This window comes from Pongo abelii, chromosome 7 (genome assembly GCF_028885655.2).
Source record: "Pongo abelii isolate AG06213 chromosome 7, NHGRI_mPonAbe1-v2.0_pri, whole genome shotgun sequence".
NCBI classification, from domain to species: Eukaryota; Metazoa; Chordata; class Mammalia; order Primates; family Hominidae; genus Pongo; species Pongo abelii.
The window spans coordinates 82,436,751-82,457,251 of NC_071992.2; the positions used below are offsets into that span (position 1 = coordinate 82,436,751).

At 40.1% G+C, this 20,501-nt stretch overlaps 1 protein-coding gene across 5 annotated transcripts in view; it reads right to left on the bottom strand.

Moving 5' to 3' along the window:
- Positions 1–20,185, bottom strand: part of ARFGEF1 (ADP ribosylation factor guanine nucleotide exchange factor 1) — a 144,138-nt gene extending 123,953 nt beyond the window's left edge. For 3 of the 5 annotated variants that reach the window (XM_024251573.3, XM_063726662.1, XM_024251572.3), the window contains exon 1: positions 19,492–20,185. In XM_024251573.3, the coding sequence (XP_024107341.1) occupies positions 19,492–19,615 (124 nt within the window). In that variant the 5' untranslated portion in view covers positions 19,616–20,185. The remainder of the gene's footprint in view (positions 1–19,491) is intronic. The other 2 variants (XM_054561686.2, XM_054561685.2) reach the window with 1 other exon arrangement.
- Positions 20,186–20,501: the final 316 nt, after the last annotated feature.

The window sequence follows — 20,501 nt, forward strand, 5'->3', positions numbered from 1 at the left end:
CCTGTTCATTTACTGAGATCTAAGCTTTCCATACTCAGAGACTCAGGTTCAAACCCTTACTTCAAACCCTTACTTCAAACCTGTGCTAAGGCAACAGTTTATTAACAGTCTCACTGCCTGCAGTTCTGAATCCCAGAAATCTACTTTTTTTTTTTTTTTTTGAGACAGAGTCTTGCTCTGTCGCCCAGGCTGAAGTGCAGTGGCGTGATCACCGCTTACTGCAAGCTCAGCCCCTCAGGTTCATGCCATTCTCCTGCCTCAGCCTCCCAAGTAGCTGGGACTACAGGCACCTGCCACTACACCTGGCTGATTTTTTTGTATTTTCACTAGAGACGGGGTTTCACCATGTTAGCCAGGATGGTCTCAATCTCCTGACCTCGTGATCCGCCTGCCTCGGCCTCCCCAAAGTACTGGGATTACAGGCGTGAGCCACCGCACCCAGCCACAATCTACTTTTCAATATGCCAATCAGAGTAGAATGATTGAAATGCAACATCAATTTCACTCCTTTGCTTGGCATTCTACTGTCTACAACAGAAGGTGGGGCGCTTGAACATGGGAGGCAGTTTGCAGTGAGGCAGGATCGTGCCACTGCACTCTAGCTTGGCAACAGAGCGAGACTCTGTCTCAAAGAAAACAAAACAAAAAAAGGTCTTCAATGATCTCACCCTTGCTTTCTTTGCCAAACTGTATTCCCACAGTCATACTGAACTCCCTGCAGTTCCCTAAGTGCAGACATGCTTCCTTATACCTCTCTATGCTCATGCAATTAATTCTGCCACAGCATGTTCCTATAATTCTATGGCAAACTCATCTAGTGATCTTCCAAGCCTGAAGTCTAGAGTGATTCCTCTATAAAGCTGTTCCTGACCCATGACCCCACCCCGGTACTCCTGAAAAGAACTTATCAATTATTCTTCCTTTGGGTTTCCATCAATTTCATATATGTCTACCATAGTGCCTATTTATCAATTCTAACATCTATTTACTGCAAATCTGCCTTCCCCCAAGAGATTACAAGCTGTTGAAGGTAGGAACCACATATGTGTTCCCTAGTTTCCCTAGTGCCTAATACAATTTTAAGACAAACTTAAGATGTTCAATAAATGTTTGTTAAATAAAATAATGAAGACTAAAAAGTATTTATATTAGCTTTTAATCCCATGGTAAAACTGGAGTTCACAGTAACATAATTTAAAATACAAAACATTAGGTTAACCCAAAGAGCCACAGAGAAAAAAAGCCACTTTTTTTTTTGAGACAAGAGTTTCACTCTTATTGCCCAGGCTGGAATGCAATGGCACTATCTTGGCTCATTGCAACCTCCGCCTCCTGGGTTCAAGCAGTTCTCCTGCCTCAGCCTCCCGAGTAGCTGGGATTATAGGTATGCACCACCATGCCCAGCTAATTTTGTATTTTTAGTAGATACGGGGTTTCTCCATGATGGTAAGGCTGGTCTTGAACTCCCGACCTCAGGTGATGCACCCACCTCAGCCTCCCAAAGTGCTGGGATTTCAGGCATGAGCCACCACATCCGGCGGTTTTTTTTTTTTAACAGAAAATGGCTAATGGGCTGACCCCATATACTTAAACTATCATTAACAAATTATAATGAGTGCTTACACCTTTTAAATAATACACATTATTCCTAAGGGCAAAGCAAAGGTTGTTTTTAATGCTTTCTCATCTCATCATTTCAAAGGTTGTTTCTAATACTTTCTCATCTCACCAGTCTGCACCTTCCTATCTATTGTCTCCTTACAACCTCATGCTATGCTTACATTCAGGCCTGTCCCAGTCCTACCATGTCCCGTAATGCCCCATGTTCCAAAATTAATCCATTCTCTCCCATCATTTCAGTCAAGTTTCCCATTCTCTCAGTGGGACAAAACTCAGCTAGATGTTAAAGGCAAGAAAGCACTCTCCAAAAATCTAAGGACAGTATCAACATATGAATAACTAATATGTCTAATATTCCCAAAGGTTATCTGCAAATCAATACTAGTAACAAATATAAATAAATATTGAATTATTATGAAGGAAGATTTTTTGAGAAATGTCCCAATGGGCAAAGAAGGGAAGAAAGATAGAAGTGCATCTACTCAGGACTAAAAAAGTTTTAATCAAGTTATAATGGAATGAGCACAAATTTTAGCTGATTTCAGGAAAGCACTTATGAATATGAAATATGAGAAAAAGGCTGGGCGCAGTGGCTCACGCCTGTAATCCCAGCACTTTGGGATCCCAAAGTGCTGGGATTACAGGCCGAGGCGGGCAGATCACTTGAGGTCAGGAGTTCAAGACCAGCTTGGCCAACATGGTAAAACCCCTTCTCTACTAAAAATATAAAAATTAGCCAGGCATGGTGGCATGCATCTGTAGTCCCAGCTACTTAGGAGGCTGAGGTAGGAGAATCACTTGAACCTGGAGGTAGAGGGTGCAGTGAGCTGAGATCGTGCCACTGCACTCCAGCCTAGTCGACAGAGTGAAACTCCATCTCAAAAAATAAAAAAAGAAATAAAAGAAAAAGAACATCTATGACTCACAGTACTGTTTTGTGACTCAAATATGAAATACAGGAAAATAACTGATAAATGGCAGTTTCCATATAATTGAAAAGAACTTGGTATCCATCTCTAGAAGGGATGTAAACTGAAGTATCTGCAAGAGTAAATCTATACTGGTTAACACTGGGCTTTCTACAGACATTAAAACAACCTATACTCTTGAATTAGCTTTCCATATCTTTTCTGGATGTGTTGAGAAGGCCTAAATGGATACATACATGAAAATGAGATCTTCTGAAACCTTACACACTTTCTTAACTTAGGTTTCTTTTTTGAGATGAAGCTAAGGCTTGTGTTGTAGAAAATAACAGCAACCAATGAGGTTCTCTCAAAAATACTTTTTATTTCTTATATAATACTCAGATTACCAAAGACATAAATTATAGTAAGTCCTCACTTAACGTTGTTCTTGGAAACTGTGACTTTAAGCAAAATTACGTATAACAAAATCAATTTTTTCTAATCAACCTTATAATGACATGATGTTTAACTAACCATTGTTATTCAAGGACCTGCTGTATGTCATTTCACTTAAAGTCACAGCTTCCAAGAACCTATATCAATGACATTAAGTCAGGATTTACTGTATAAATATTTCCTAGTCAAAATCCTATGTGAGGCCAGGTATTCTTTCATTTTGAGAAATCAAAGTGAGAAAGGTTTTGACTTGAAGAACAAAACAATTTCCTTCCTATTATTACAAGCTAATGCATAATAAAGCCCAAAGTACAATCAATATCTAATACCCTAGTTAGGCATACTCCAAGCAATATCAAAAACATTTAAATTATCCCTGTGTTCACTATGAGGTTGACTTGCTAGTAAATAAATATGACTATTATTCAATTATCTATATTTGATGTCAGCAACCTTCTTCCTTGATTTTATTTTTCTACTTCAATAAGAAGCCCACTACTTATACTTGTGTGTATGTTTTCTTTTTCCTCTCTTACTCTACATTTAAATACCACATGCTTGAGGAAAAAGATAAATAGGCAATATTTTTGCATTTGTAGAAGTTCTTCAGAAGCATACAGACTCCTCGATGACATACGTCTTTTTTTTTTTTTTTCTTTTTTTTTGAGACAGAGTTTCGCTCTTGTTGCCCAGGCTGGAGTGCAATGGTGCGATCTTGGCTCACTGCAACCTTCGCCTCCCAGGTTCAAGCGTGGGAGCCACCCCCAGGTGGCTATCATCCTGCCTCAGCCACCCAAGTAGCTGGGATTACAGGCGCCTGCCACCACAGCTTGGCTAATTTTTTGGATTTTTACTATAGATGGGGTTTCACCATGTTGGCCAGGCTGGTCTCGAACTCCTGACTTCAGGTGATCCACCCACCTCAGCCTCCCAAAGTGCTGGGATTACAGGCGTGAGCCAACGCACCTGGCCCAATGACATACTTCTAACCACACTATGAATATTTTATTGTAGTTCTTCCACAAGACAGTAAAACGTGTTACTTGGTATGATTATATTTGTCAAAATTTCTTTGTATTTGCAACACTCTTCCCCGTATACCTACAAATATTTGTTCTAAGAAAAGTACTATATAATCTGCTTTTTCCAATCATTCATCTTCCCATATCAGTAAGTATATTTCAAGCACATCACTACATAGTACTTTGTAACATTCCCTTCTATTCACGCATCATTTAATCAATCCTATATTGTTGACTACTTGTTATTTTCATATTTTAGTAATTATAAACAGCATAATGATGAATACACTTGTACATATATCTTTGTAACACATTTCTCATTGTTTTCTAACAATATTCTAGAAGAATTTGAAATAGAGGGGGTGACAGAAAGGGGTGGAGAGATGAGGGAGATAAAGAAGGGAACAAGGGAAAAAGATGACAGAGAGGTGAGATAAGACTTTTAAAAAAAGATATAAAAGAGAATGTCTATGTTTATTAGCAGAGTTGCTGTTTTATCATTTTCAGCAAATTCCTATTAAATTTACCTAGGCTGAAATTCTTATAATTTTTTTTTCCTTAAATAGCCATGGGTGCTACTAATTCTTTACAGTCTTAACAAACTGAACTATTCTTCTGGAAGCTTATTTTCTCTGCCTGGGTATTTACAAGATTAATTTTTTATCTTTAATATTAAAAAATATTGCTAGACTGAGATTTGTAAGTCTTTTTACATTGAGTATTTTTCTTCCTAGAATATAGCAGTTTGCACACACAAGTATTTTTTAGTGCAGAAGTTTTCCCCAGCATATCTCTGATTATTGTTTTGCCAGCAATTTCTAGTTTTTGTTTTATGTTTCAGAAAATGAGTTATCCATATGTTACACAGCTTTATGTTCCCTGTCCTCCATATCTAGCTCTTCTCTCTCATCCTTTTAGCTTTTCATTCCTCCTGGGATCTAGCAATAAACTTCCACCTATCTACTGTTCTACCATGTAGTGAATTTTCCATTTCTGCAACGTAGTGGTCATTTGTGAGGATACATCAAGGGTTGTAAACTAAATGTGTATTTGTATTTCAGGTTACCCTCTGATTATTTTTAAACTGTTTGAATTGAGTTAAAATATGTCTTTATAAATCAAGAATGTTTTCATATATCAATGCTGATAGAGATTCTAAGGGTTTGAAAAGGAGAAAGAAGGAGAATTCGGTAGGAAATTAACGTAAATGGGTCAAAAAAAGGAATGGAAATACCGTGTTAATTTTTTAAAATAAAAAATTCAGGGCCAGGCCCAGTAGCTTACGCCTGTATAATCCCTGGACTTTGGAAGGTCGAGGCGGGCGGATCACGAGATCAGGAGTTCAAGACCAGCCTGGCCAACATGGTGAAACCCCGTCTCTACTAAAAATACAAAAATTAGCCAGGCATGGTGGCATGCGCCTGTAATCCCAGCTACTTGGGAGGCTGAGGCAGGAGAATCACTTGAACTCGAGAGGCAAAGGTTGCCGTGAGCCAACATGGCACCACTGAACTCCAGCCTGGGCGTCTTTAAAAACAAAACAAAAAACAAAACAAACAAACAAACAATTCAGGATAAAAATAAGAATTTAGGCCGGGCGCAGTGGCTCACGCCTGTAATCCCAGCACTTTGGGAGGCTGAGGCAGGCGACCATCCTGGCTAACACAGTGAAACCCCGTCTCTATTAAAAATACAAAAAATTAGTCGGGCGTGGTGGCAGGTGCCTGTAGTCCCAGCTACTCGGGAGGCTAAGGCAGGAGAATGACGTGAACCCGGGAGGTGGAGCTTGCAGTGAGCCAAGATTGTGCCACTGCACTCCAGCCTGGGTGACACAGTGAGACTCCGTCTCAAAATAAATAAATAAATAAATAAATAAATAAATAAATAAATAAATAAATAAGAAGAATTAAAAAAAATGGAAAGAGCTAGAAAAAAAGCAAATATTCTTAAGAACATTTAATTTCCAAACTCAAAAAAAAATTTTTTGTTTTCTTATACACTTTCTGAAAAGCCAAATTATTAACAGTGTCTATCTTAGACAAAATATTTAGGGACATTAATCTACTAAATCAATAAAACCTTTACATTAAGAAGTTTTAGTCAAGCCAACTGGTGAGATATATCTTACACAGAACAGCATTAGGCATGCATGAGCAGCAAAACCAAACAAAGCTTCTTATTTGCTATTAATGAAAGATTATATTATTTTTACAAATGTTAAGGATAGAAAGCTTCAATGAGACTGAATTGGTAGAAACCATTTAGGGGAGTGCTAAAAATAAAAAAAAAACAAAGGCTACTCAATTTAATAACACAAAACTGAAAACTACTTAGTAAAAATAAATATAATTTTAACTTAGCGATAAAACAGAAAAAGATTAGCAAATCTTTCTTAAAGACATTTTTCATTCAAACAAAGAAAAGGCAATCAAACAAAAAGAACTATAATAGTGACAATTTTGAGAACCTAACATTTTCTTAGAGAAACCATAATTTTGCATATTAATTACCTACTAAAGGGTGCTTTTTGAAATGTAAAAGAAAATTAAGAATTGAGAAATATTTAACTATTTCATAAGGAAAATAATTCAATGAAGGTAGCCATATATACAAGTTTAAGAGAGTATATGTTAGCATACTCATTGACTTTTTAAGGAAAGAATGTGTACATATTACAAACAAAAGAACCTTGCCTTCTACTTTACCACTCAAGGAATCTTCTATAACAGCCATAAAAATGGGGATTGAGGGTAGAAACAAAAAGAACAAAATACCTTCACTTCATTTATTCAAACACACAGATTCATCATTGCAGTTAGTAAAAAAACACATTCTAATAATACAACTTTATTTCTGCCTTTGTATCTTCTAGCAAGATAACTATAGACACAGAGCTGTTACTATAAAAAATTTTTTCTCTAATAATTGTAAAAACTCATTTTTGGACATTGGTGTATATTATAAAATATTAATTACTATTAACTGGTATCAAACAACCTACACCTTATTTTTACTCTTCATCTTTGCAGAAGATGCACATGGTTCCATTCTTATTTCTAAAGATCAAAGCACATCAGAAATTACACATAAGCTTTGCTTGTCACTGCATTAAACATTGTTGCTTTCTGACACTGCATTAAACAAACACATTCTCAATTATCAGGTAAGAAGTAAAACTTAGGGAATGGAAGCATGGGGACCCAACAAATTGGATGAAACAAAATAATCAACTTCTTCCCAACTATAAGACTTTTTATCTGATGTATAAGAATAGAAGGCAAGAAAATCTGATTAAGTAACATGTTAATAAGATGTTAAGAATGAGCATTAGAAAACTTAAAAGAAAATCCTTAAGTTATTTGGAAAAAGAAGTAATATTATTTAAGAAAAATTAAGAAACAACGAAGACTATTCAATCTTACCAGATACCACATTAAGTACTATACTAATATAAATTGAAAATGACTGATGGAATATGATGTGATGTTTTAAAATTACTTAGTAACTGCTATTAAAACACCCATCAATTCAGAGAAACAAAATGAACTTTTAAAATACATACTTATTACATACCCTGCTATGGTCTGTATGTTTGTGTCCCCCAAAAAATCACATGTTGAAACTTGATTCCCAGCGTGATGGAATTAAGAGGTGGGGCCTTCAGGAGGTGACTAGGTCATAAGGGTGGAGCGCTCATGAATGGAATTAGTACCCTTATAAAAGAGGTGTATTTCACTCTTCTACCATATGACAACACAACTAGAAGGTGCTGTCTATAAGGAACCAGCCATCACCAGATATGGAATCTGTCAGCACCTTGATCTTTGAATTCCCAGTGAGAAATAAAGAACTGTGAGAAATAAATTTCTGTTGTCCATAAGCCACCCAGTTTACAGTATTCTGTTATAGTAGCTTAAACAGACTAAGATATACTCTAACAACCCTCAAGAAAAAAAGGATGAAAAATATCAAATTCATAGAAAATGAAAGTACAGATATCCTAACTATAAAGAGGAATTTTTATGTCTTTGTTTTTTTCACTCTTAGAACAGAAAAAAAAAATGCAAAGGAAAGATGAAGTGATAAAACACTGATCAAAACCAATAAATCTAAAGACAGCAAATTCTCTGTCTTGTCCTCCTCAGTGCTCTGTTTATTTGCACCTAGCACAGGCATACTATGTATGGCAACCTTGCCTTAAGGAACAGTCATGAATTACCACATTCTAACCCAACAATCAAAATCTTAAGAGTTTATTTTAAACAGTTCTGCATATATAACAAACACTAAACAAATTCTGCAAGGGATTAATTAAAAAAAAAATCTGTGCAGCAAAACTTAAATATAATATGTCCCCAAACTCAAAAATATTTAAACAAATGACACGCTGTTAAAACGCTAGGTAGGAAGACAACATAGATATATAGAAAATGCACATGAAATATTGATGAGAGAACAGAAAATCATGACAATTACACAATAAGTACTTTTATATACTTACATATGAAGTCACTGAGATTTACAACTAGTTATTTTTAGATAAAGTCTTATTGGTAATTTCACATAACGTAACATTTTAATAAGATTTTGTTCTTATATCAATTCTTAAAATGATTTGAAATGTTACAAAATATTAATATAAAAAGCAAATGAGAGTAGTTTTAAAGGGTTAGGCATAGAAGCACAATAAAAGCTAGCCCATCCCAAATCCCTGGGAGGTGTTACAGGGCACATTATATTTCCAAATGGCTTAAATTACTGACACTTTACTTTAAAATTAAATCTTAGAAGATACATACACACGAATTTGCCTGACTTCTTAAGCAGAAAAGAGAATTAAAATTATATTGTACACGACAGATTTGGGGATCCCATGATGAACACATGAACATTTACCCTGGAGATTCACTGAAATGTACACAGCAATATTTTCCTGTATTGCTGTTATTTCTACGTCTGTTCAGTGTATGGCCTTTTTTCTCTTTTTGACAGTGCCTTTCTTTTTACAGTCGCCCTTCTTTTCCTTTTTGTATTGTTACTTACAAACATGTAGTACTGTGATTAAAGGTGCAGGACAGGACTGCCACATTAGGCCAAAAAGCAAGAGTGCGACACAACTCCCAAGATGACTATGTGGGCTCTAAGGTCATATTCGAACTCTGCCAAACACAAACTCATTTTCTTCATTTGCAAAATGCCGGTAGTAACAGAACCTAAGCATATAGGGTTGTTCTGAGGACTAACTGAGATAAAGTCAATGAAGTATTTAATTGGCACAGAACCTGGCATACAGTAAACACTCAATAAATGTTAGCTATTCTTTTTCCTATTATTGCCTTAAAAATTAAATAGCTTTTTTTTTTTTTTTGACAAGAGTCTCACTCTGTTGCCAGGCTGGAGTGCAGTGGCACGATCTCAGCTTACTGCAACCTCCACCTCCCGGGATCAAGCGATTCTCCTGCCTCAGCCGCCTGAGCAGCTGGACTACAGGCGCGCACCACCACGGCCAGCTAATTTTTGTATTTTTGGTAGAGACAGTGTTTCACCATGTTGGCCAGGATAGTCTCCATCTCTTGACCTCGTGATCCGCCTACCTTGGCCTCCCAAAGTGCTGAGATTACAAGCATGAGCCACCACGCCTGGCCTTTTTTTTTTTTTTTTTCCACTCTGTCACCCAGGCTGGAGTCCAGTGGTGTGATCACAGCTCACTGTAGCCTCAACCTCCTGGGCCACCTCATCCTCCCAAGTAGCTTGCGCATACCACCACACCCAGTAATTTTTTTTTTTTTAGTATTTTTTGTAGACACAGGGTTTAGCCATGTTACCCAGGTTGGTATTGAACTCCTGGGATCAAGTGATCTCCCTGTCTTGGCCTCTTTAAGTGCTGGGATTTCAGGTGTGAGCCGCCATGTCTGGCTGCTCAATTTTTTGAAGAATATGCTTGTCCATGTCCATGCTCCCGTGTATGTGTGTGTAGAATGAAGTTTGGGAAAAATACAGGTTGAGCATTCCTGAACTGAAATGTTCCAAAATCTGAAACTTTTTGAGAACTGACATGAAGCCAGAAGTGAAAAATTCCGAATCTCATCTCATGTGATGGGTCACAGTCAAAACAGTCAAAATTTTGTTTCATGTACAAAATTAACAACAGTGCATAAGACCAGGTGCGGTGGCTCATGCCTGTAATCCCAGAACTTTGGGAGGCCAAGGTCGGCAGATCACCTGAGGTCGGAGTTTGAAACCAGCCTGGCCAACATGGCAAAACCCCGTCTCTACTAAAAATACAAAATTAGCTGAGCGTGGTGGCACATGCCTGTAATCCCAGCTACTTGGGAGGCTGAGGCAGGAGAATCACTTGAACCTGGAAAGCGGAAGTTACAGTGAGCTGAGATCGCACCACTACAGTCCAGCCTGAGCAACAACAGCTAAACTCCGTCTCAATTAAAAAAAAAAAAAAAAAAAGAATAGTGCATAAAATTACCTTTGGATTATGTGTATAAGGTGTATGTGAAACATAAGTGAATTTTGTGTTTAGACTTCAATCTCATCCCCAAGATATTTCATTATGCATATGCAAATATTCCAGAATCCAAAAAAAAAAAAACCAAAATTGAAAACATTTCTGATCCCAAGCATTTCTGATAAAGGATATTTAATCTGTACTTCAAAAAGTTAACAGTGTTTCAATGAAGTAACACTTCATCATAACAACTAGGATGGCTAAAAATAAAAGGGCAGTAACAAACATTGGTGAGAATTTGAAGAAACGGGAAGCCTCATACACTGCTAGTGGGTATGTAAGCTGGAAAAGAATGTAGCAGTTTCTTAAAAAGTTAAACATAAATTTATCAAGTGGCCCACCAATTCCCTTCCCAATTTGTCTACCTAGGAGAAATAAAAGTTTACGTCCACACAAAGACTTACACACAAATATTCATGGCAGTATTATTCATTCAACCCAAATATCCATCAATTGGTAAATGGATAAACAAAATACAGGATATCTAAACAATGGAATGCTATTCATCAATAAAAGGAAAGGAAGTGTGGATACAAACTTCATGAATGAACCTCAAAAACATACTGAAAGAAACCAGACACTAACGACCACCTGTGTATAACTGCATTTCATGAAATGTCCAGAAAAGGCAACTCTAAAGACAGAAAATAGATTAGTGAAAGCCAGAAGCTAGGGATGACAACAAGGGCACTATAGATCTTATTGAGAGAACAGAAATGTTCTAAAACTGGATTTATGCTGATGACTGCGTATTTCAGTAAATTTACCAAAAATCATTACACTCAAAAAAAGTAAATACTATAGTATGTAAATTATTTATCAGAAAGTTGTTTTTCAAAAAGTTAACAGTGGTTATTTATCTTCAGCTAAGAATATCACGGTAAATTTTTTTATTTTTTTATTTTTTGAAACGGAGTCTCACTCTGTTGCCCAGGCTGGAGTGCAGTGGCGCAATCTTGGCTCACTGCAAGCTCCACCTCCTGGGTTCACACCATTCTCCTGCCTCAGCCTCCCGAGTAGCTGGGACTACAGGCGCCTGCCACCACGACTGGCTAATTTTTTGTATTTTTAGTAGAGACGGGGTTTCACTGTGTTAGCCAGGATGGTCTTGATCTCCTGACCTCATGATTTGCCCGCCTCGGCCTCCCAAAGTGCTGGGATCACAGGCGCCAGCCACCACGCCGGGCCCTGTATCACAGTAAATTTTATTGTTGTAGTTACACTTTTGAAAATGATTTGAAGAATTCGTTTATAAAAAATATCAAATTACCAAACTTACTGGAATTATAAAAGTATACAGACTGAGTAAAAGCCATAGAGATTCTCTTCTATATAAAGTGCTTGACCTTCAAGATATGTACTTTGACTGCTTATATTTTTATTATTTCATTTCTTAGCAAAGTTCTGACAGATGAGGATTGTTAAACAGCTGATTAAATGAAGTCTCAACATACACATTTTTGTTAAGAAAAATTAATAGCCTCACATGGAGTTTCCTAAAGACACTGCCAGTGGTATTATGAAATATTTTAAAGATTTTCTTTTTTTTTTTTTTTTTGAGATGGAGTCTCGCACTGCCGCCCCAGCTGGAGTACAGTGGCACAATCCTGGCTCACTGCAACCCCGCCTTGCAGGTTCAAGCAAGTCTCCTGCCTCAGCCTCCTAAGTAGCTGGGATTACAGGCGCCCACTGCCACCACGTCCGGCTAACTTTTTGTATTTTTAGTAGAGACGGAGTTTCACTATGCTGGCCAGGCTGGTCTTGAACGCCTGACCTCATGATCCACCCGCCTCAGCCTCCCAAAGTGCTAGGATTACAGGCGGGAGCCACCGCGCCCAGCCATTTTAAAGATTTTCAAAGACTTTTCTGAATGAAAAGATAACATAGGTTATATAAACAAATTTAGTTATATCAAGTCTAAGTTTAAGCAAAACAAAATATCAAAAGCAGAACACAAAACTTTTTGAATACTCTTAAATACTTGAGCCCAGACCTTTTAAGAAGCTTTTCAAGAGCCTCTACTTGTAACACACTAAAGCCTCAGAATAACTGCTTTCTAGATTCATGAAACAATCAGAGATGAGCCAAAGACAGGATCTGATTGTGTAAACATATGTATACTAGACTCTGTAAGTGGAAACTTGAATAAAGAAATCAAAATGGGTTTGAAAAGTTGGGATAGAAGGGAACTTGCATTCATTTCCTAAGGCTGCCTTAACAAATTACCATAAATTTAGTGGCTTAAAACAACAGAAATTTCCTCTCATAGTTCTGGTGGCCCACAATCTAAAATCAAGGTCACAGCAGAGCTATGCTACCTCCAAAGGGAAGAATCCCTCCTTGCCTCTTCCTACTTCTGGTGGCTTCTGGCATTCCATAGCTTGTGGCAGCAGTGACTGATCTCTTGTCTCCATTTTCACATGGACTTTTTCCTTTGTATGTGACTGTGTCCCTTCCTCTTCCTTACAAGGACACCATTCACTGGATTTAGGGCCCACCTAAAGGCTCTAAGTTGAGGATCTCAATTTCACCTCGAGATCTTTCACTAATTACATCCACAAAGTTCCTATTCCAGGAAAAGAACCAGACAAGTGAAAGGCTCATTTCTTTGGTAAAAAACCTCCCTGCAAAAAACCTGACAAGGCAGGCTGGGCGCAGTGGCTCACGCCTGTAATCCCAGCACCTTGGGAGGCTGAGGCGGGCGGATCACGAGGTCAGGAGATTGAGACCATCCTGGCTAACACGGTGAAACCCCATCTCTAATAAAAATACAAAAAAAATCAGCCAGGCGTGGTAGCGCTACACGAAATTAGCTACTCAAGAGGCTGAGGCAGGAGAATGGCATGAACTCGGGAGGCGGAGCTTGTAGTGAGCCAGGATAGCGCCACTGCACTCCAGCCTGGGTGACAAAGCGTGACACTGTCTCAAAAAAAAAAAAAAAACACACAGACAAAACAAATTGAAATTATTTTGTGTTATTCTCAGTAGAAAATATCCTATTACATTATCAGAAAATTCTATCATTAAAACTTTCTAAAATACATATAAAAGGCAGGATGAAAATATTTTACTATATAAAAATCTATTTCCCAAAGGCTTTTTCTATCCTAGTGTCCCCCATTGAGGTGAATGCCATCTTCCTCTACCCTGAAGCTCTGGCTACAAGACTGGATGCCATCCCCTCTGTTAACCAACCCATCAGCAAATCCTGTGGATTCCAAAATATATTCCAAATGCGCACAATTATCACCCTTTCCACCACCACCAACTCAGCCTAAGTCCCCATGGTCTCTGGCCACAGTGAGCCTTTAAAAATATAAACATGCTGTCACTAAAATCCCAAATCTGCCCTCCCCCTCCTATCTTTCCCTCTGTCTCTCTCCCAGCCACACAAGCCTGCTTGCATCCTGAAACACACCAAGCACACATCCATCTTCCTATTTCCTGTCTCTATTTCATGCAAGTATCTGAAAGACTAAATCCCTCACTTATGTCACTTCTTTGCTCAAATGTCATCTCACAGATAGGACTTTCCTGACAACTCTAACTAAATCAGCACTCCCACCCTTTTCCCTTTAACCTTCTGAACTCTTTCTTCTGATGATATAAGGTTGTTACTATCACCCTCACCCCACTAGAATGTGTGTTCTATGAAAGCATGTTTGGTTTACTGCTATATACCCAGCAATGAAGTAGTATCTGGAACATATGAGGAGTTCAACAACTATCTGACTGAAATATATACCTAGTTTGGAATGACAACAATAACTTACTCATGTATTTTTCCTGTTCAAATATCCTCCTTCCTCCATTATGTGAGGAATATTATGACAAATATTTCCCCAAATTATTTCCCACTCACAATTTTCTCTCTAAGTTAAACCTTACCAGAAGACACAAATAAGTTACCTGCCCCTAGATGGGGTGGGAAAGAAAGCTAGTCAGCAAACAGTCCTCTGATCTCGATATTTCTACTGCTCCTTATTTCAGACTTTCTTCTCCTTCCCACACTATCAACACATCTACTGCTTTCCCCAAACCTGTGTTTAGACAAACAGGTTTGTGCACTGGTTTCCCCAAACATCTTCTAGAAGATGGTCTCACCAGTAGTTAGGGTTATTGTACTTGCCTTTCTTTCCCCAGTGTCCCAAAGTAAGTTCCAAGGAACAACATATCCTAGGGGAGTTAACTGAGTTAGCAGACAATGAAAAAGGATCACATAAATTCAGGAAAAACTTCATTAAACAAAATTGAGCAGGTGTCTTTCTTGGAGGACTTTTCAGAATCTTAACTATGTTCATGTGCATTATAAATTTCCCAAACGGAAACAGATTATACACTGTAATCCAAACTTATTTTTTCAACCCAAGCTTATTTTCTTCAAAGAGCTTCTCTAAGAACTTGTACTCTACAACATTTATTTTAGTCAACACTATTCTAGAGCAAGTGTCCTAAAAACAAATCTGAAATGTGAAAGAAAAGAACAAATGCAAATAGGATCAATCTTTCGGTTATGTCATTAATTATACTCTTTTCTTCTACCCATCTCAAAAATTCAGGTAGCCAGGCTTACTGAAAATACCTTTTACTTTAGATATCAAAGAAGGCTTAAACGGAGATTTGTTAATGGATTTAAATTATAATTAAGGTGTTCACTGATGGCAGGATATTGTTTGGGGACAAATCATTTTTTCATAAGTGGTGAAGAGTGATGAAAATTAATAGTTACCAAAAGTAGCATAAAACCAGGGCCCAAAGCATTCAAGTAATTTCCCCTCCACTGACATATCTTTCTTATAACACCACCAACAAAAATAACGGTGGGATTAAACGGGCAGAAGGAAGCAAGTTCTGAAAAGTTTGAGTCTCAATATTGTATTTCTGGATGAAACTATAATTATAGGTAATAGACTCTTATATAAGAAAACTAAGTCAGTAGGATCACTTTATAATATGATGAACAATATAAATTCATGCCCTGTCTGATGCAAAAATTACTTCCCTAACAATTTTGTCTCCATTATTTTCCCATATACCTCCTGGGGACCCACCCTTATCACTGCCAGTATATGCCTCCCTTCCCTTTAAAACCTTCTTCTGGTCAGCTCTTCACCTTTTTCACTCTTATTTTGTATCAGTGCCAGTTTCCAACCTTGAACTCTTTCATCCTAACATTTGCAGAGTATCTTCACAGATACTCTTCATTCGATGTCAGAAAGCATAAGCTGAACTAGTCACAACCCTAACATAAAAGAAACTCCTGAAACTTAGAGGCCTTACTGGAATAAGTCCCAACTGCACCCTCCCTAGCAGATAAACAATGCTACCTTCAAGCCCAATCCCACAACAATCCTAAATTCTTTGAAACTAAAAATAGCTCAGCTGTTGTCTCATCTGCCAGCAGATGGCCAGACTATTTTTAAGTCAGGATTCTCGAGAGCAGGAATGGATCAGGCTAAGCTAGGGCAGCCTAGACTCGCTCTCTCTGCAGAGAGCTGTAGTAGGGCAGGTACCAAAAGAGGGCAACCTGGAGCTGTTCCTGGGCCTGTGGGCTTCATATCAGTTGTAACAGTGTAAGGGGGGGGGGGGGGGGGGGGGGCGCGGGGAGGGAGGGGGATTCTTTCTCTTTTAACCATTCTTTACTTCAAAATGAAGTCTGACGTAAGAAAATTTGAAAAACGTTTTACATTAACTCTGCATCCCTTTAAAGGTTTATTTTTCTTTCTGTGAAAATAAAAGTTCCTTGAGAAGTCTTTGAGAATGGATTGTTTTAATGAAGTAAAATTTCCCCTAATCTAGATGCTGTTTCATAAGTTATACTTTTTGGAAAAAAAAAAAAAGAAAGTGTTAAGAATACACAATAAGCTGTAATTTCATGAGTATAGTTTACAGAAAATCCATCTATAATTGGCCATATGTTAAAAGGTAGCTGAATTAATTTTGAATGGCAATACTCAGAAATCTACTCACATGCCAATACAATGATTTTCAAACAAAAAAGGATTAAAAGTCTGACATACTATGTATTTTCCTGTTAACTGTCCATCTCCCTTCAGCTGTATGCTCAATAAATATTTGGGGAAAGAATGAAGACAGACAGGTGGGTATTTAGAAGGGTTATAACACCACCCACAAAATGATCTCTGTATCTCCACCATCCAACACCACCCAACTCACAATCTATAGACCCGAGAGGACTGAATCAGGCCTTTTCAGTTTGCTTTCCCATCCTGCTTGATGGCCACACAGATTACCAACAGACCAGAGCGGGCCTGGCCCAGGTCTCAATAGTGAAGTGGAGAAGATAAGTCTCTAATGGTTTTCAAGGACAATACATTTGTGGGAAAACCATCTTCCTGCAAAACATACTTTCTGCAAAGACAAATTGAGTTATGCTTATCAATTTATGTTTGGGTGATGATGTAGATAGACTGCAAGGGAAGAAACAAAGTTCACCAGGGATTAGCTACCATGAGATTACTGAGATTTTGCTTTGTCGGAGGCTAAATGTAACTTTACGAAATGTGGGAAAAAATGCCTCATACATCTCAAGTAAATAAAGTACTGTGGTGCCTAGCCCTTCCCTGGATAGTCACATTCCTCGTAACAAGCTTCTACTGAGTATACAGAAGGGACAAAAAAGTAAAAACTGGCAAAATCTGAAATAGACAACCCTGGTACAGTTGGCACACATATCAAGTAATCCCGACCTCCAGAAATGGCAAGGACCATTTAGAGCGCTATAGGCCCTCTAAAGATGATGCTCATGAGCGGTAGGGAATACCCAATGCACGAGTTAACAGGACAGTGCAATCACATTCATGGCACATTAGAGGAGATGTGACCATACAATCATTAAGTTCAATACCCTAATTTTACAGAGAACTTAAGGCCCAGGGACTTGCCTAATACTACAACGTAACAGAACTGGGATTTAAACCTAGGATCTCAGACTCTCATTCCAGTAGGCTCTCCATTAAAATATGCTTGCTTATGTTACCATTTTGGAAAAGGAAAACATATACATACACACAACACACTTCATTTCTTCACTTTGATACTTAACAATTTAATGTATTAAAAATGTTGTAACATGAAAAATCTGAATTATAAAAAATTAAGGCCAGGAGAGGTAGCTCACGCCTATAAACCCAGCACTTTGGGAGGCCAAGGTGGGAGGCTCTCTTGAGCCCAGATTTGGAGACCAGCCTGGGCAATACAGAGAGACCGCCATCTCCACCAAAAAAAAAAAAAAAAAAAAAATTAGCCAGGTGTGGTGGTGTGCCTGAAGTCCCAATTACTTGGGAGGAACGCCTGATCCTGGGAGTTTGAGGCGGCAGTGAGCACTGATTGTGCCACTGCGCTTCAGTCTGGGTGACAGAGCAAGCCCCTGTCTCAAAAAACAAACAAAAATTTAAAACTTTAATTTGAATCTCTCTGAAGTTCTTCAACCTTCAAGTAATTTATAAACCTACGTGTAACAATTCTTTTAAAAATCCTAAAATCACTTTCTCCCCAGTTTCACTCCAATTTAATAATTATTCCTTTCAGGATCTCGATATAAATACAGTTTTTGCCACTGGACAACTGTCTTCTCATACACCGGGAACAGTCTTTTGTTAGCTACAAAAATAACAAAATGCAAACTTCTGGTCGATGAGTAAGGTGAAAAAATAAACTTAAGCCCCTTATACTACACATTCAAATTTTTTAAGATGAAATTTCTTCGACGTTTTTCATATTAGCAATTTTAACGATCTAGGAAAAAAAACTACAGTGTATTACAGCAAATTAAATGGTAGTCTTCTATTTAATAATTAAAAGCTAATTTTAAGTTGTCTTGACTCCTTAACTCTAGCATACTTTAAGTTATTGTGGAATTTTCCCCTTTCAAGAATGCTTTTTTCCAAAGCCCATTTAACAAGCTTCCTTTTCTTGCCAATTTGACCTAGTGTATTTCCAGTGCTATAAAGTGTTAAGCATTAGGAATGTATCTTTGTGTTAAATGTTCTGGTCTCTCAAACGATTTCATCTTTGATGGATGCAATAGCTCTAACAATGTTCCCCCTTTAACAATTCCTCATCTGCCTAACCTCATAGGTAGGAGGTATTGTTTGGATTTTCCTTGCTACGGGCTTCATTACACTAAATTTCTTCCATCTGAACTATAAATCACAATTCAAGCTTGAGAGCAGCTGCCACTGTCCAGACATGTGGCTGGTGGGTGTCATTGTCTTTTTCATTTTCCTCATTTCAAACCCTCCCTTCCCTTGTCACCTAAAGCCATTTTATCTAAAGGTTCTTTGCTTCCCTGCTTTCATGCCGCCACCCCCACCCTCACCCCTTAACCACCGGTCTTGTTCTTCCAGGTCAGCCCGGTCAGATACAATATTACTCTATGTTTTTCCTGTGGCGGAGGCGGAGAGATGTCAGAACGGGCTGCACCTCTTGCAAACCCCTTCTCAAGACTATCAACAAGGAAACAACTTCAGCAGCCTATCTCCCCAAAGTACCTCGCCAAACGAAAAAGTTATTGTTAATTATGATACGGAACCTTTCCCACACCCAATCTTGACATACCGGCCCCACCTCAATTTCCAAGCTAATAAACAATAGCTCATCTTCTGCTTCATCACAAAGGGTGGTATCTAGTCCGCACCTCACGGACCACCAACAAAATTCTCTCACTCTCAAGTCGATCCCTCGAACCCAGGTGCCCCGCGATCCTAAGCCCTGCCGCGTTTCCCGAGCCCAGCTCACTGCCCTTCCTCCTCTACCCCGCCTCTGCTCCACATCCAGCCGAGTTCCTGTCAACTCCAGACAGGGAGCAGAAGGCTCCGCGAGGGCTCCCCGAGGTCAGAGGCGCGGGCCTCGGGCAAGCCCCGGGCGACCCCACCCCCCGCGGGCGCCCCCGTCCCCCGCCCCACAACAAGCACCCCAACCCCCGGGCCTCCTCCCCGCTCACCTAACGCCACCTCGCAAGCTTTGCGCAGCTGGGAGTGATGCGCCTTCTTCACTTCCTTGTCGGCCAATATCTTCTCCAGAGCCCGGGTCAGGAACATGTTCTTCGTTTTCTTCCCCTCATACATGGACGCAGAGAAGGAGGCGGCTGCTCGTCCGACCCGCGGCTCCCAGCGGCTGGAGGGGAGGAGGATGAGAGGAAGGAAGAGAAGAGAAAAAGGAGAGGGGGTGGAGGTGGGGGAGTGGAGGCGTGGAGGGCAGCGGCAGGATCAGGAAGGGGAGGGCGAGCGGGACCAGCCGCGGTGTCGGCGAGGGGCGTCGAGGTCCTCGCCGCCCCCGAGAAGCCGTACCTCGAGGGCCGCGCCCGTCGGGCCTCCGCTTCTCCCGGCCCGGGGGTCGCGTCCCGGCCGCCCCTCTCACTCGTCCCTCCGGCCCTGGTGGCGGTGAGGGAGCCCGGCCCGGGCGGCTGTCTGCCGGGAACTGAGGGACGAGGTGGCGGCGGCTCTCACAGGCACCGCGAGAGGAGGGCTACCCTGGCTACTGTGGGGATTAGCACCCGCCGCGGCCGCGAACTGGCCTCCATCACCGCCGACCTGCCCCGGCCGCCATGTTGGGAGGAAACGACGCGTCACGCAGCGGCCGAACGGCTGCAGAGGAGGAAGCAGCAGCGGCGGCGGCGGCGGCGGCGGCGCTGCCTGCCCAGAGCTGCCGCGGCGCCGGGAGGCTGGGGGCGGAGGGCGGTGCAGGAGGAGCGGCCCGAGCCGCAGCGCTACGGCGGCCCGGCGGGGCCTCCAGCGTTCGCTTGCAAGGCGGCGTGGGGCGTGGCGGGCGTGTGGTGGCACCGCGCCCAGCACTTGGAGCTCTTGGTGGCGGCCGAGCTGCAGGACCAGAGATTCCCCCCACTCGGCACCCCTGCTCCTGCCGAGTGAACAGTACTCCTGGCTACTCTGTACCGGCTTTCTAACTTTCTGATGGGGGTTCAGTCCTTTGCATTCCAGGGGTCACAGGAACACC